The 15,657-nt window shown below is 38.9% G+C and overlaps 1 protein-coding gene across 1 annotated transcript in view; it reads left to right on the forward strand.

The window, feature by feature from the left end:
* The window catches only part of GK5 (glycerol kinase 5), a 71,346-nt gene that overhangs the window by 36,126 nt on the left and 19,563 nt on the right, over window positions 1-15,657 (forward strand). Inside the window, exons 11-14 of the mRNA XM_077826888.1 lie at window positions 3,196-3,300; window positions 4,672-4,766; window positions 4,877-4,975; window positions 14,912-15,015. Of these exons, the coding sequence (XP_077683014.1) occupies window positions 3,196-3,300; window positions 4,672-4,766; window positions 4,877-4,975; window positions 14,912-15,015 (403 nt within the window). The remainder of the gene's footprint in view (window positions 1-3,195; window positions 3,301-4,671; window positions 4,767-4,876; window positions 4,976-14,911; window positions 15,016-15,657) is intronic.

Below are 15,657 nucleotides of genomic sequence, written 5' to 3' on the forward strand. Positions count from 1 at the left end.
GCACCAGTTACTAAAAGCAAAATGATAAAGTCCAAAATTTTAACTACCTTCTCATTTCAGTTATAGATGTGTCTTGTCTTGCTTCTGAAAGAAGCTGAATTGGGGGAAATATAGGCTTAAGACATTGTTGGTCAAAGATGATTGAATGCGCTTAATTTTTATTGTCACGACCAAAGAGAAGCCTGACTAGCAGAGATAAAAAGATGAAAATGAGACTGATGAAGTTTCTAAACTAATAACTTTAGAAACTAAAAGTTTCTAAACTAAACATTCCTCCTTCAGTGAAAGTCGGTTACAGAGGCTTGTCATACAAGAGGTCTCTCAGTTTAACTTGCAGTGCTGAGTCAACAGCATAGTGGATGAAGGGGTTGGTGATCCCTGTTGTGAGTCATCAGGAAAGTATTTCCTAAACTGGGTTTGAAATTAATATCTCAGATGCTGATTTATGAGTTTCTGGTGGTTCTCAGCCTGCTAGTTCCTTCTCTTGATGAAGTCTGAAGCAAGAAATATTGACTCCCCAGTTTCTCCTTTGTATTCAGGAAGACCAGTTTCCAAATATTTTGGTGAATGCTTCTACCTTGTTATACTGTGCATAGACAGAACATTCATATTCTGTCCCCGGAGAAGAATTTTTCAGCTCAATTAAGCATCCAGAAATGTCGGCAAAATACATTGTTTGCCATCTGCCATGAATTACTGAATCCATCAGCAAGGGGAGATTGTTGATAATTCTGAACCCCTGCTCTTAATTTGAAAAGCTGAGTGGTGCTTTACTTCCTGAGAATTGCCTGAGTTCAGTGTGAAATAGTTGCTGGTGGAAGAATCATGTCATCCAAGGAGGAGTGCAAAAAGTAGAAAATTCACCGGATAATCTTTGATGTTCAGTACTTAACAGCTTCATGAAAGATATGATGAAGATTTTCAGACACCTTCTTAACAGCAGGAGCTTGGCTATATGTGAAATAGTGGAATCATTAGGTGCAGTGTTTTGGATTTGTGCAATCAGGATGCAGTTGTCACCTGTTGTTGGATTGGCTTCATTTGTGGAGATTATAATGTTGTAAAAGTGATTGTAATAATTCCCACTCCGTGCAAATCTTTGACTGTCCCCTGAGAAAAGAACAGGAGTACTTGTGGCACCTTAGCGACTAACTAATTTATTAGAGCATAAGCTTTCGTCAGGTATAGCTCACTTCATCACTATGCGTCGGGGGAGGGATAGCTCAGTGGTTTGAGCATTGGCCTGCTAAACCCAGGGTTGTGAGTTCAATCCTTGAGGGGGCCGTTTGGGATCTGGGGCAAAAATTTGGGATGGGTCCTGCTTTGAGCAGGGGGTTGGACTAGATGACCTCCTGAGGTCCCTTCCAACCCTGATATTCTATGATTTCTGTGACTAACACGGCTGCTACTCTGAAACCTGTCCCCTGAGTTGTCTCAAATACTTCACTTGATGTGTGTTCTGGCACAGCTTTACAAAAGTGTGAGTCTTTTTCAACTGAACAGTCACTCAGCCATCTCACAGAGTAAAAGCTATGCAATACCAGAGACACCAGGTGAGTTGCTAAGTAGACACATTCCCTTAATTTTGAAAGCAGCTGCTCTCTGACATCCTCAGTTGTATCATTAATAGGGTGACCAGATGTCCTGATTTTATAGGGACAGTCCCTATGTTTGGGGTTTTGTCTTATATAGGTGCCTATTACCCTCCCACTCACCCCCAGTCCCGATTTTTCCCACTTGCTATCTGGTCACCCTAATCACTAATAAAGTGTGAAACAGCGTAGTTCGACAAAGGCACTGTTTGCAGTTCGGTGATTTGCTTGAAGACCTTTAACATTTGAAACCATGTCTCTTGAAAAGAAAAACATGAGGTTCCTTGTAATTGGTTGTGCCTTATACTCTGCACAGCTTGTATAGATATCAAATGAGAGACATTTGTGTTGAACATTACTAGTTTAATTAATCAAGACTTGTTAATGTTTTTTCAAGGCTTTAAGCTTTCTCTGAAAAAAAAATGCTCAGTTTATCTTCATGTATGATTAGTTTCCAAATGTCACAACAGCTTTGAAGGCTTCATACTTTCAGCAGGCAGCACTTGGAAACACATTACCCAGTATAGTTGCAAATTAACTGATGTAAAACCAGGCCATATTTGCCCTTGTATTTCTGCATTTTCTTTATTCTTTTTGAGCTGTTATTAGCACAAGTGTGTCCTTTTCACAAAATGATCTGTTTTTCCTGAATCACTCCTTAGCTAGACATGAACTCCAACACAGACTGAATTACCATGTCATGTGTACATAAATACATGCTGTTCGTTTTATACACTTACACATACTTTAAAATGGGATTTGTGTTGTTTTGTATAAGGCAAATCACACAGTACAGTACCACAGGTGGCTTGCAAGAGCCATTGTGGGCACAGGGAGGCCAAATTATGAAACTTTCTCTTACATAGAATCATATACTGAAAAATGAATTTTCAGAAATACTTTTTATCGCTATTTGAGTACCTTCCGCGAATGAGACTGTTTGTTTGTTTTTTTTCTCAGTTGGGACTGCTGTTTTATGTTTCAGTATATCTGTATATTTCCCACTTGGAGGCTCAAGCCTCCTGATTTATATTAGGATTAGGAATATTCAGATCCCTTTAGAAACCATTGTGTAAAGTAACTTCTGTAATTTAAGAAAAGCATGTGTACATGTTAAATAGCTTTAACTGTGTGTGTGTATGTTTTGAATTGTAGAATTTAACAGCTTTAAGACTTCTTATTGTTTCTAATAAGGATCTGAATTTTTTAAAATCCTAAACTGCTTCATGAAGCTTTCAAAATAACTATTTTTAGTAGGGTTTTTTTATTCTTTCAGTGACTTTTTTTTTGTAATTAGATATAGTGACTCTAAATTGATTTTAGGTTGCATTGCATTTCTCCTTTATTAAAAATAAACTATTATTCATTTCTGGTTTACTTTTGCTAGTAATTTTTTGTGGAATATTTTCTTCTAAGACCCCACAAAATGTTCAAGCTGTAGCACTGACATTTAAGTTGAATTTTGTAAAGGAAGTGGACAAAAGTTGCAGCTACAATTTAAGGATTTTTTGTTAGTTGTGTTTTATTTAATCTCTCTGGAAGCAGTTTGTGGACTTGACTACTTTTCTTTTATTGTGTGTGTGCATACGTGCAAAATTTTAAGGTCTGTATCCAGTGGTTGGTTGGAAGATTGGGAAAGAGGTGGTCTTCTTAGCTGAAGGCAATGCATCAGATGCTGGCTCTACCATAAAATGGGCTAAGGAGTTAGGTAAGTGGCTTTTCAATTGTATAATGCTATAAAACAATTAACCCTGTAAGATGCTTCTTTATAGGGTCCTCTAGCTGGCTCCTGTTCATAGTATTAGGCTTCCATTTGTTCTCTTTAATAGATAAGTTGTCTAGTTTCTCCATTATGGAGCCTTGAAATTGACAAGAAAGCCAGGCTATCATTGGGGTAGGTGTGGGGCGCCAGCTAGAGCCCGACTGCCCCTGGGCTCCCTGCTCCCAGCCAGGCTGCAACAATCCAATCCCCACGGAGAACCTGGCTGCTGCCCAGAGGCTCCTGGCTCCCCACGGGGATCCTGGCTGCTGCTTGGAGGCCCCCAGCTCCCTGTGGCGAGTCCGGCTGCTGCCCTAACATCGGGACTCTCAGCCCCCCACACTGCCCCTCTTAACTCAGTGGAAGCACTCCTGGTGAAGACAGAAGTGTGGACATCAACCACCATAGTAATTACTGCAGTGGTTGTAAGTTGACATAGCATAGGTCGACTTAAGTTTCTAGTGTAGACATGCCCATAGACTTCCAAATAGCCTAGTGGTTAGTAATCTGTACTACCATAGAAGAGACTTCTGTTCAGTTCCTGATTGTAGGGCCTGATCCTCAAGTCTTAACCAAGCTGTGCTTGGTTTGGGATGTGAGGTTCGGGGAGCAAGGAGAAGAGGTTCTAAGCCACATTTCCACTCCATCTGCTTAGTCTCTTTTGTAACTTGGTGTAGCCCTAAGGACTATTATCCCAACTGGTAATTATCAATTCACAGGGCACCCCAGCCATACCCCTTCTTCCCATGATGTCATCTGTGCTGGGTGATTGGGAATGGGTGACATGAAGCTTCAAGGCACTTAGTAATTCCCTCCCACCAGTGGAATCCCCAGCTGTCCAGTTAAGGCTTCTTTCTGGTTGCTTGGCACTGTCTGAGCACCACAGTGTAGCTAGAACAGGGTGCCAAGGATCTGGCCTGTAGTCTTGTTGGATCTTGGCTGGCAGTTACAGCTTATGGGGGAAGACATCCTTTTATATTTCTCAGCATCACCTCCAGTTTACTTAGAGTAGCCTTATTAGCTTCCACAAGTCCCGTATATATTACCCTGACTAGAGGGAATTATCCTTGATATAAGATTTTGACAGTTTAATGGGCTATAGCGTGGTACGGATATTTGAAGATGGTTGTGGATTTGGTTTCTTGATCCTGGATAGTTCTCTTTCATGGGGCTGATGGAATTGAAATTCAGAAAGATTTTTTTTTTCTTAATATGTGCCAGGTGAAATATTTAATTTAGGAATCTTGTCTATAATAATTTATTAAGAAAAGTAAAAGTACATAATTTAGTCAGTTGACTTTTTTGTGTGGACCCCTACAGATCTTTTCACCAGTGTAGACGAGACATCAAGAATGGCACGAAATGTGATTGATTCTGAGGGAGTTTGTTTTGTTCCATCTTTTAGTGGTTTGCAGGTAAAAATATCATCCTTAATAATATGACACAAATGATTTTTTGTGTCCTGCTTAAACATTAATATCTGTCAATTTGCCCATTATCATGGTATCTATTTTTTTCTATTCAGGTTCTTGTTCCGTGCCCATCACGGTGGTATCTGAGGGCCTCTGTGGTATCTGAACATCTAAAAACGTTAATGAATGTATCCTCAAAAAAAACACGTGAGGTAGGGAAATATTATTCCCATTTTACAGATGGGGAACTACAGTACAGACAGATTAAGTGATTTGCCTAGTGTCACAAGAACAGAACCCAGATCTCTTGCATTTCAGTCCAGTGCCTTGACCACCAGCTTATTCTTTCAAAGAACTGAGCTGGACTCAAAGTATTGGTTTTATGTCATTTTTTTTATAGCCACGATTCAAGAAAGCATTAACTAAGTGCTTAAGAACTTCCCTGAATAAGGTTGCTTTCCCAAATCGGGGCCTTAAAGCATAGCACTAATGACTGTTAACCAACTATATGGTGGCATGTGGATTTAATTTTTAACTGTACATTTGTGTTTTCTTGTAGTTCTCAGTATGCACAACTCAATCTTGTTCAAATATACTAGAGGGTTGCTTCGTAGGCTGAGCTCATTGCACACACCAGGGGCTTTTAACATTCTGCAGTTTCTCCCACAAGCTCCCTGTGCACCACCCTCTTCTCTCCCTGTATTTCAGGTACTCCCTGCAACTCCCCCTTTCCTCATGCCAGGGACTCTCTGTATTCCCCCCCTTTGCCAGGGTCCTCCTTTCTCCTTCCATGCTCCTGTCCCCTCATACCATTATCCCCATTCTTCCCCTCCTGCAAGGTGCTCTGCATATCTCCCTCCTTTAGGGGTTCTGTGTAAACCCCCCCTGACCCTAGTTCTCCTTTCCCTTACATGCCAGGGTCTCTATATCTTCATTCATACCAAGAGCTGTGTGTGTCACTCCCTCCATGCCAGAGACTCTGTATGCCCTCCCATGTCCTCTTTCCCACTCTCAATTCTTATTTCTTTTTGTTCGTTTGTTTGTTTGGAGGATAAGCTATACAGGGTGTCAGCATTTTAAATTGCATTGGGAGGATGGGCAGAGCTGTAGTGAGGGGTTATTTGCAGTAATGCTGTAGCTGTGTTTGTCCCAGGATGTGCGAGAGACAAAATGGGTGAGATAATATCTTTTATTGAACCAACTTCTGTCGGTGGAAGGGACAAGCTTTTAAGCTTCACAGAGCTTTTTATCAAGTCTGGGGAAGGTAACCACAGTGTTCAAGCTAAATGCAAGGTGGGGCAGATTGTTAAGCAAAAGGGGTCCCACATGTTATAGGAGACCACTTAATTTTAAGTAGGCAATTAACACCTCTGCAGTCGTGGGACCAAGGAGGGAGTAGAAGGCAGCAGGGTGTAAAAACCAGTGTCTCAGTTAAATCCATGGTTTTTAGTGTCCAGCAGAATTATGGATTTAAGTTCAGGCTCATCTTCTGAAGATGTTGTCACTTTGACAATGAGGACTGATAGGTCAGATACAGAGTGATCACTTTGTGTAAAATGTTCATCCACTGGTGATAGGGTGAGTGTCTGTGTATGAGTTCATTTGAGAGTATAGTGATCATGTGGATGAAAACAGATAGTTGTTGTTGGGGCATTTGGTGTAGTAGATGGGGTACACCACATGTTGTGATAGACATGTATAGGACCATGGATCTTGGAAGGTATGTTGCGGAGGGTATTGTTCATTGTAGCAGTGGAGATAAGTCTGTATGTTTTGCATCTGTTGTTCTGGCAGGACCTGGTGCCACTTTGCGTTGGTGTGTCCTGGTCAATGGGGAGCTTGCTTCTGATGAGCTTGGCGAGATTGGGCGGTTGTTTGAAGGCCAGAAGAGGGAATTTAGGAAGGCTTTCTTTTGAGATGTGGTCCCCTTCGAGTATGGGTTGTAATTATTTTATGATATCCTGTATGAGTTCCAATGTGTAGTGGTAGGTGACGAGTAGGGCTGTGCGGTAGCTGGGATTTTTTTTCTTTATTGAAGCAGTATCTCTCTGGGTGTTTGGGTGGCCCATTCCATGATGCAATCTGCTTCGTTGGTGGAATGTTCTTTTTTGGTAAGGTGTGTATCTTGGGCTTTATCCCTGGAGCATATTTTGTGGTATCTGAGTGTGTGGCTATAGATAACAGATTTTTTTGTTATGTCTGGCGTGGTTACTGGATCTGTGAAGGTAAGTGTGGTGGTCTGTGGGCTTCTTCTATATAGTTGTCGGTAACATTCTATTGTTGCGGCTGATCATGGTGTGCAGGAAGTTGATGTTGGTGTTGGGAGTGTTCTAGAGAGAATTTGATGGATACGTGATGGTTGTTGAAGTTAGGGTATTGTTAGGCTGGAAGGTGCGTCTCCTATTTTCCCCTTGCAGTTTTCCAGTTTCCATCACAACCAGTAGGGTTCTGACCATTGAGGCTTAGAACATTCTCTGACATTTTGGGATAGATTGGGTGTAGCATTCAAAAGTTGTCATGTTGCATCCAAAGAGAAATGCCATCATGTTGAGCATAGAACCTCGCTTCGCTCTGCCAAAAATCACCTCTTTTTCCATGGGTGGATTTGATTTAAATCAAATTCATTTAAATCATGATTTAAATCACCAGTCAGGAAGACTATTTAATCATGGATTTCTACATAATAGTGCGTTCTTGTTGCTTGCTATAACCTTAATATGTATTCTTCACAACTCAGAGATAGATGTAGGTTTCATTTTTAGAAGGTACACACTATACATTTTTAAGTGATTTATTTTGAAAACTTTTCAGATTAGTTTTATAGCTATATCAGAAAATGAATTATTGTTTGGTTATTTCATTTACCAAAGGTAATTGAAGTAGATAGTTCACCTCCCAATGACTTCATAAATATCTCCAGTTCAACAGGTTAATCACTAATATTTGGAGGATATTCTTGCCATGCTGTATTAGGAGGAGAACGTCACCAGACAAACATTTACATTGTTTTATTTAACTAAAACAACAACATTATGTATTCTGGATTCTTTTCTTCAACAGCAAACATATAATATTTTAACAAAACAAGCGTATGAATTTTTGAATGTAGTTAACTCTCTTGTGGGAGAGTTAGCTTGGTTCCTCCCACTTTTTTCAGACTAGCTGCTGCAAAGTGATTGTTACGGAAGTATTTTGCAATTTCAACTACATTAGCTTTTATTTCTGGAACTCTGAAGTTTTTGGCTAGGAGGTGCATCAAATGAGCACTGCAACCATATGTTGTTAGCTTGGGACACTCTTCACTCTCTTCTAAATAATTTCTTCTCATCTTGGATACATTTGCAGCATTGTCTGTGACCAACCTGCGTACTAGACATTTGAATTTTTTTTCACAGTTTGTTATAGCTTTTACTGCTACTTCTTGTAAGTATTCTGCTGTGTATGCATTTCCTGATGTATCAATTGTTTCTGTAAGGAAAACATTCCCTTCTTCGTTGTCACACAAGCACATACAACAGGATCATTGTGGACATTGCTCCACCCATCAGGTTAACAATTTCACCCTCTCGACCTTTTGCACAGTGCTCAATTTCTCTTTCATACACTTTATCCTGCAATTTGCCTGCGACATCTGCTCTGTTGGGTGGACTGTATCCTGGTCTTAATGACTGAACCATGTTAATGAAGTGTGGGTTCTCAATCATATGGAAAGGAGAGTTTGTTGCATAAACAAACAGGGCAATTTTTTCATCAATTACCTCTTTTTGTAATCTGGTTTTTGTAATCTGCTGGTTCTTATCACAAACTTATCTATGGTTGTTTCTGGATGATGGAGTTTTTTTTTTCTTTTTGCTACAGGTGATATACTGTGGCTATGTGACATGCATGATGTGACTGAAACACTATCATTGGCAGATAACTCTGAAACTATAGAAAATGATGGTGATCTTGAAGGTAGATAGTCTTCAGAATCCTGTATGTTGAGGATGGATTCTCCTAAACAAAATAAGTCAGTGCAGTTATTTAATTATTATTACCATATTGCTCATTTAATATTACTCATTGCATTCACTGACACGCAGTACTACTTTAATGGTGAAATTGTAAAAGGAAGATCTGCCTATTTCAGCTATTTATTTTTTATCACAACTGCATCTAAAATGATAGTACCATAGAGTAACAACTGTTTTTTGCTCAAACATGAGAATTCAAGAATAGTCCAGAAGGAAGACAGGCAGTCCTGAAGAAGGAAGTATGAAATAAAAAAGTTTACCAACCTGCAGATCCTGCATATTCAGACACGTTCCTTTCATCATCTTCAATGCAGCTTCCTCCTGAGAAGGAACACTCTCATGATGTTGTTTCATCTGGACAACCGGGCCTTGCATTTCTTTGTTGCACTGCTTTCATTTTGCATGCATGCCTGTTTTACCCACAAGTAGAGGAACTTTATTAAAATATTTCCAAACTGAATCTCTTTTACAGCCTGCTGCCATTATAGGTTTTCCCTTCTAGTGTGAGAATGATATGGTAGATCTCAAGTCAATGAAGTCTACACTCAGAAAGACCTCAAGACTTCTGGAATATGCTGCTCAAACCATTTCACTTTTGTTTCTACTGTCTGTCCCTCCCTTCTCACATTTATCTCCAGATGTCGTCTCCTCGTCCAGATCTATTCCACCCCCAACAATCTTCTATTCATTGAACTTTTTGAAACTTTTCACTTTTAGAGAGACATAAGAGATTAACTCTGAACACAAATTTGCAGAGGGACAATAGGGTTGAGGTCTGTTATTTCTCTCCTCTATATATTTATTTATTTAAAAACATTTTTGCTGTTAACAAGCATGTTACCACTGGAGATACATCCACAGTTTGAGAACTGCAAAACTAAGCATCTCTGATAGTGCTCAGTCTAGAAGATAGAGTCCCATTGGGTAGATAGAAAGATTAATCTAAAAATCTATATAGAAGCCCCTGGAACCCCATAAGATTGGGGTCCCTAATCCATGAACTATTGGAACTCATTTACAAAACTTTTCTTAAGATTACATAAATATATTGTCTCATACTATAGAATTAGAATTTATAATCCCTATTCTATGATGAGATATCTTTGAGCTATAATGTATTTTATTTAAAACTATCTTTAGATAGGTTTTTTCCTCAAAAAGCATTTTACCAAATAATCCAATTTAAATAAAAAAAATTGATTTTTTTTTAAATCATTGATTTTTACCCACCCTGGTTTTTCCCCATTCCCCCAAACTGTCTAGTGTAACTTTTGGTTGTTAGTTTAAGATACATGGTATCTGTGAAGGTTTTGCCACTTTTCTACCTTAGGTCCAAAAGTACAGTACTTAGTTTTGACAGGTGTATGCCAGTCTGCCCACTCTATTATTCCCACAGTCTGTTTTTTAAAAAGCAGAATCTCAACCTCTTTATCATACCCCATCTCTAAAGCACTAATGGGAAAAGGAAAGAAAGGGGCTCTTTGTTTCCACAAGAGAGTCCACAAAATCTTGATCAGTAGATTTATTTTGAGAAGTAGGCTGCTTAGTTAATCTAAGCTGCCTTCATTTGGTGGCTTTTTAGATTTCCTTCCATTTTGGGTAAAATAATATGGATTCTGACTAAGTTTTTGTAATTGCAGACACAGATTTTGAGGGGGACATAAACTGAATCTTTTCTGAAATTTTAGGCCTGTAATGCTCAAGTACTAGAGATGTTGGGAGTGCTTGATTACACAACATGCAACTTTTGTTCCTTGCTGGAGAAGACCAGCAGGGAGATACTAGGTCCGTTGCTGGTGAAGATTGTCAATGCCTACATTAGAGACCTCATGGTACCAGCTTTTCTTAAGGAAGCTGTTATAATGTAGGTTTTGATCAGAAAATCTACAGTTGACACTGACAATTGGCTACTATCACATCTTCAATTCTTTGTCAAAGTTGTAGAGAAGGCTGGGATGAGATGGTTCTCAGAGGATCTAAATACCTTAAGTCTCCCTTGATGATCTAGATACAGGCTTGGGTATGGGATAGAAATGGCACTGGCAGCATGTAGATTTCTTTTTATCAACGGGTGAAGATCTGGTGTGTGTTGATATTGTTGGATATAGTGGGTGTTTTCAATACTGTTCATTGTGGAGTGTTGATAGCTTGACTGCAGCAGAAGTGGATACTGCTGCTCTTGGGTGTCTCCATTCTTTCCTGGCTGAATAGTCGCAGAGGGTGTTGTGGGGCAGCTGATTCTCCTCCTTAAGGATCCTGTCATGTCGATTTCCACAAGATTTGTCTTCCCAAACTGTTCAATATGGGTAGGGGCTTGTTAGTGAGGAATTATGGGGCAGTCATGTTTTCAGTACTCTGCTGCCCCACTTTATATCTTTGTCCTTTCTGACCCAGTCAGTGCAATTGTTCCACCTAGCCCAATGTTGTTGGGGCATAAATTAGATCTAGTTGGCTGAAATTCAGCCCAATTAAGACTGGAGTGATACTAATAAGTATGGGGAGGAGCTACAAGATTAGACACGAAGATATCACTTCCTCCTTTAGTAGTGCAGGTGGGCATGCCATTTGTGACTTGGGTTCACAGTCTCATGGTATTGATTGGATCCTCAGTTGCTACTGGATTATCATATCATTGGTGCCCCAGAATACTTTTTCCATCTACATTTGGTTTGTGAGGTTGCAGCTGTTTCTTTTGGATGCAGACCTTATTACCATGATTCATGCCTTTGTCACACAAAGATTGGTTTAGTTAAGTGTGTTCTATGTGGAGCTTCAGCTCAAATCAGCCTGGAAACTCAGGTGTTGAAGGCTATAGCTTCTGAAGGTGGTATTTATGGGAGCACATGACACTAGAATTCTATAATCTGCACTGGTTTCCTGTTGGAGTGGAGTTTAACTTGCTGTTTCTGACCTATAAAGCCCTCAGTGGCTTAGGACTTTCTACCTGGGACACTAAGTCCCTCCCCATGCCTATTGCTTCATTTTTGTCAGTAGAGACATTTGAATTGGATCCCTCTCAATTTAACACAGGTTGCTGGTACTGAAGTGTTCTCTATGAGGGTCCCTAAGCTATTTTCTCATTTTGTCTGGAATTGTGTGGTTCTGCTGAGATTCAGAGCATGTTATGTAGGACACCTATTTTACTCAGGTTTTTGAAGAGAGAGAGAGAGACTTGATGGAGGTTGAGATTTGTATGGAAATTTTTGTGGGAGTTGTGTTGCAGGCTGTTGGTGGGGTCAGCTTAGTTTAGATGTCTTTTGACACTTGTGTAAATCAAAAGAAATTACTAGTTGTTACTTAAGATGCCAAAAAGGGTAGTACAGAATGGCCTGCATGCAGATACAGTTAATGTGATCAGAGCTGATGTCCTGCTTTGGGCAAGTCTACATTAAAATGCTCCATCCAGCTGCACCGCTGTTGCTCTTTAATGAAGACGCTGTACGCAAATGGGAGAGAGCTCTCCTGTCGGCATAGTTAATCCACCTCCTGAGAGGCAGTAGCTATGTCAGCAAGAGAAGCTCTCCTGTCAGCATAGCACTGTCTATATGGGGGGTGAGGTCAGTATGACTATGTTGCTCAGGGGTGTGGATTTCCCCCCACCTCCTCCCTGAGTGACATAGTTATACCGAATATACATCTGTAGAGTAGACCAGACCTTTATATTTACCCACTTGCAAAGCTTAAAGAGATGCTGTCAGATAGTTTAAGGCCTAAATGTTACATGCCTTAAAAAATTCACTAATAATGTTTTTTTGAGGAACCTTGTCTTCCTATTCTTTGCAATTAATACCATATAAATATCTAAAATAATTTAGGTAGGAGCTTTCATCCCAACATTTTACAAATTTCTTAATCAACTTGTGTGAAAACACAGAATTTTTTGCAATTTCCCATTCCCCCCGCAAAATTACTCCTGCCCAAGGCCCTCTCATCTTGAGAGGACTAGAAATGGGAACTCCATACCATAAAATAAAAGATCTCTTAGGATCCAGAACTCCCAGCACCAGAAGGGCTTGAGATCTCAAACTTCAAAGTTGTGACATTTTTCACTGTAGAAATGCTAGTTTAGGCAATTTTTTAGAGACTTTTTTATGGCTCCTTACAAGCCTTGTACAGTTGGACTTGTGACTTTACAGAAAGAAATGAATTATTTTAACAACTCTTAAATGTTTCTAAAACAGCTATTCTGTAATATGTGACACATACAGAATACATGATGATACAGGTTGATCATCCCTTAATCAGGATGACTGAGAAACTTACTCAGGCATTGCTATTTTTGAGTAACACAGCCATCACAACATTCTCCTAAACAACTTTTTATACTACATCATACAATCATGAATTCTTTATATCTATACAGTGTGTATGTTTGGGGGGTGGAGTTGGGGGGGAAGAGGGTGAAATACTGAATAGATTTATGGTATGAAGTAGGCACCTGAAGTGGAGTAAGCATTTCTGGAGTTCAACCATGACACATCTACCCTGCTGTACAGGTTAGCTCCAACTATCTTCCAGGAATCTAAATTTGATTGCTTGGTTAGGTTTCATAGACATCAGGATAGCAGGGGTTGGACATGTTATGGAGGCAATATGTTCATTTCCTAGATAGAGTCAAATGTTTCTCTGACACCTCCTGTTATGAGAATGAGGACAAGGCTTCTCCCCTCTTAACTTGGATGATGTTGCTGTGATGTGGCGCATTTCTCATAATGGGACAGAAGCATTCCTGCTGTACAAATTTAAAATGCATATTTCCTTGATTTATTATCACTCACTCATCTTACCTTTGTTCTAAAGTTTGTGTAAGTCATACATATATATTATGTGTGATATGTTATAAAAATGCAAATAAAGCTTTTAAACAAAGTGAATAAAACTCTGGTCCTCTAGACATTCACCTTTAATATATATCATGAGTCCTTTCTTTCCTATTTATTTGCTTATATTTGATAATCCACACACTTGTCAACAAGGAACCTTTTATTAATAGTATGGTTGGCTTAAACGTTTGACAAGTTGGAAAAGGTGGTTGTACACTGGATAACTGAATATATTCTTTACTGACTTTAAACATAACTAATTTCTGAATTAAGTCTCAGTGTGCAACATACTAGCCTTCATCTGGGCAAGTGGGTTGTCACTTCATTTACATCCTAAGTACTGAGCATCAACAACTCTTACCAAAGTCTATGGGAATATTTGGGAGTTCAGCACCTGTCAGGGTTGGGCTTTAATGCATTCCCAGTTTCCCCCACAGATGCCTACTCTTATATTTGTACTTTAAAGTAATTTATACTTCCTTGATTTTTTTGGTGGTGTTTTGTGTTTTTTTTATGTCACAATATGATTAAAATTAGGGCTACTTCAGAATTCTGTATAGCAGATATTTAGGGAACTAAATAAAAATCCTGGAAAGTTTTTTAAAATGTCATGTGTTATTTTTAAAATTGAAAAAAACATTTAACATTGCCTTAATGCATTTAAGGGCAAGTAGAGTGACAGTCTGTCACTCAAATCCACCAAAACAGTGGAGCGCAGAGATGGATGCAAAAACCAATCTGCCAGTCATCCTATGAAAGGAGATGACTTTTTTATGAGACAGCCAGAATTAGTGTGTTGCATCATTATGTCATTCAAAACATTAGTCCAATTATGTTACGTAATTTAAATTGACTAGCCTCTTCAAGGCTACTGTATTATATTATTAAATTTTTCTGTACAAAAAGTATGGGGAAAATCAGTAAACCCCCCCCCAAAAAAACCTCCCCCAACTTTAATAATACTGTACTCTATCTTAGACACTTGTACTTTAGTTGATGTGTACTCTATGTATATTTTTATAGGTATTACCAATGAGTGATAGTTAGTGTACAGAAGTCTGGGAGGAAAAACAAATGCAGTAATAGGAAATCTTTTTGCTATTGAAAGAAACTGATTTGAAAGCTGATTTTTCTGAAATATAGACAGCTAAAATAACACTATCCAATGCTTACATATGTCTTAATTGTCTTCTTCTCATTATGCTTCCTGTAATTGTCATGTGTAAGTTATTTTTTTTTCTACTTGTATCCTTTTTCAAAATGCTACAAATATAACTCAGTAATTAATTTTATTGTCAAACCTTTATTTCAGGTTCCTGTGAATGATCCTTATGCATGTGCTTCCTTTATGGGGCTGAAACCTTCTACTACCAGAAACCATCTTATACGAGCTATGTTGGAATCTATCGCTTTTAGGTATTGAGTGCAGTCTTTCTTAATTCATTATCTTTAGGATTTCTGTTTTCCTCTCATCTAATTATTCTGTATTTTGGTCACTCAGTGTGTGAAGTCAGATAATCACTTGTTACATGAATGCATGGACTTCAGCAATTTATAAAATGCTAACGGTGGTAATTTATTATATTAATTGACACTGACAGGAAGTTTTGTATATTTATCAGGGGTTACTGTTTTTGTTAACAACTGACCCAGCATAACAGTTCTCAAATTAAAATGGACTTGGCCCTTCTGCATGTCCAAAATCTGTCTTCTACCTGACGTTTGCCCTTGTTTCCTCACTACCTTTATGTGGAAAGTAAGCCTCTTTTCACTCTCAACCTATTTTAAGTAGGCATGAAGTTGGAGGCTGCTGGGTTAATTTTTAGGTCTTCCTATATAACATAGTGATAGGCATTTTAAAAATACATAAGAGAGACAGAAGATACATTAGCTGCTGAATTGGGGTATGTGTCTTTTGCATACATGGAAAGCTGAAAATCTCATCCAAAGAGCTGGCAAAAAAAGCTTCAAATATATCTTTTCCTTTCAGATGTATGTTTTTCCCTATAACTGTTAGGGTAAGTTAAACTACTTCCTTGAGTGATGGTCCTTATGTAT

Source organism: Eretmochelys imbricata, chromosome 9 (assembly GCF_965152235.1).
Source record: "Eretmochelys imbricata isolate rEreImb1 chromosome 9, rEreImb1.hap1, whole genome shotgun sequence".
NCBI classification, from domain to species: domain Eukaryota; kingdom Metazoa; phylum Chordata; order Testudines; family Cheloniidae; genus Eretmochelys; species Eretmochelys imbricata.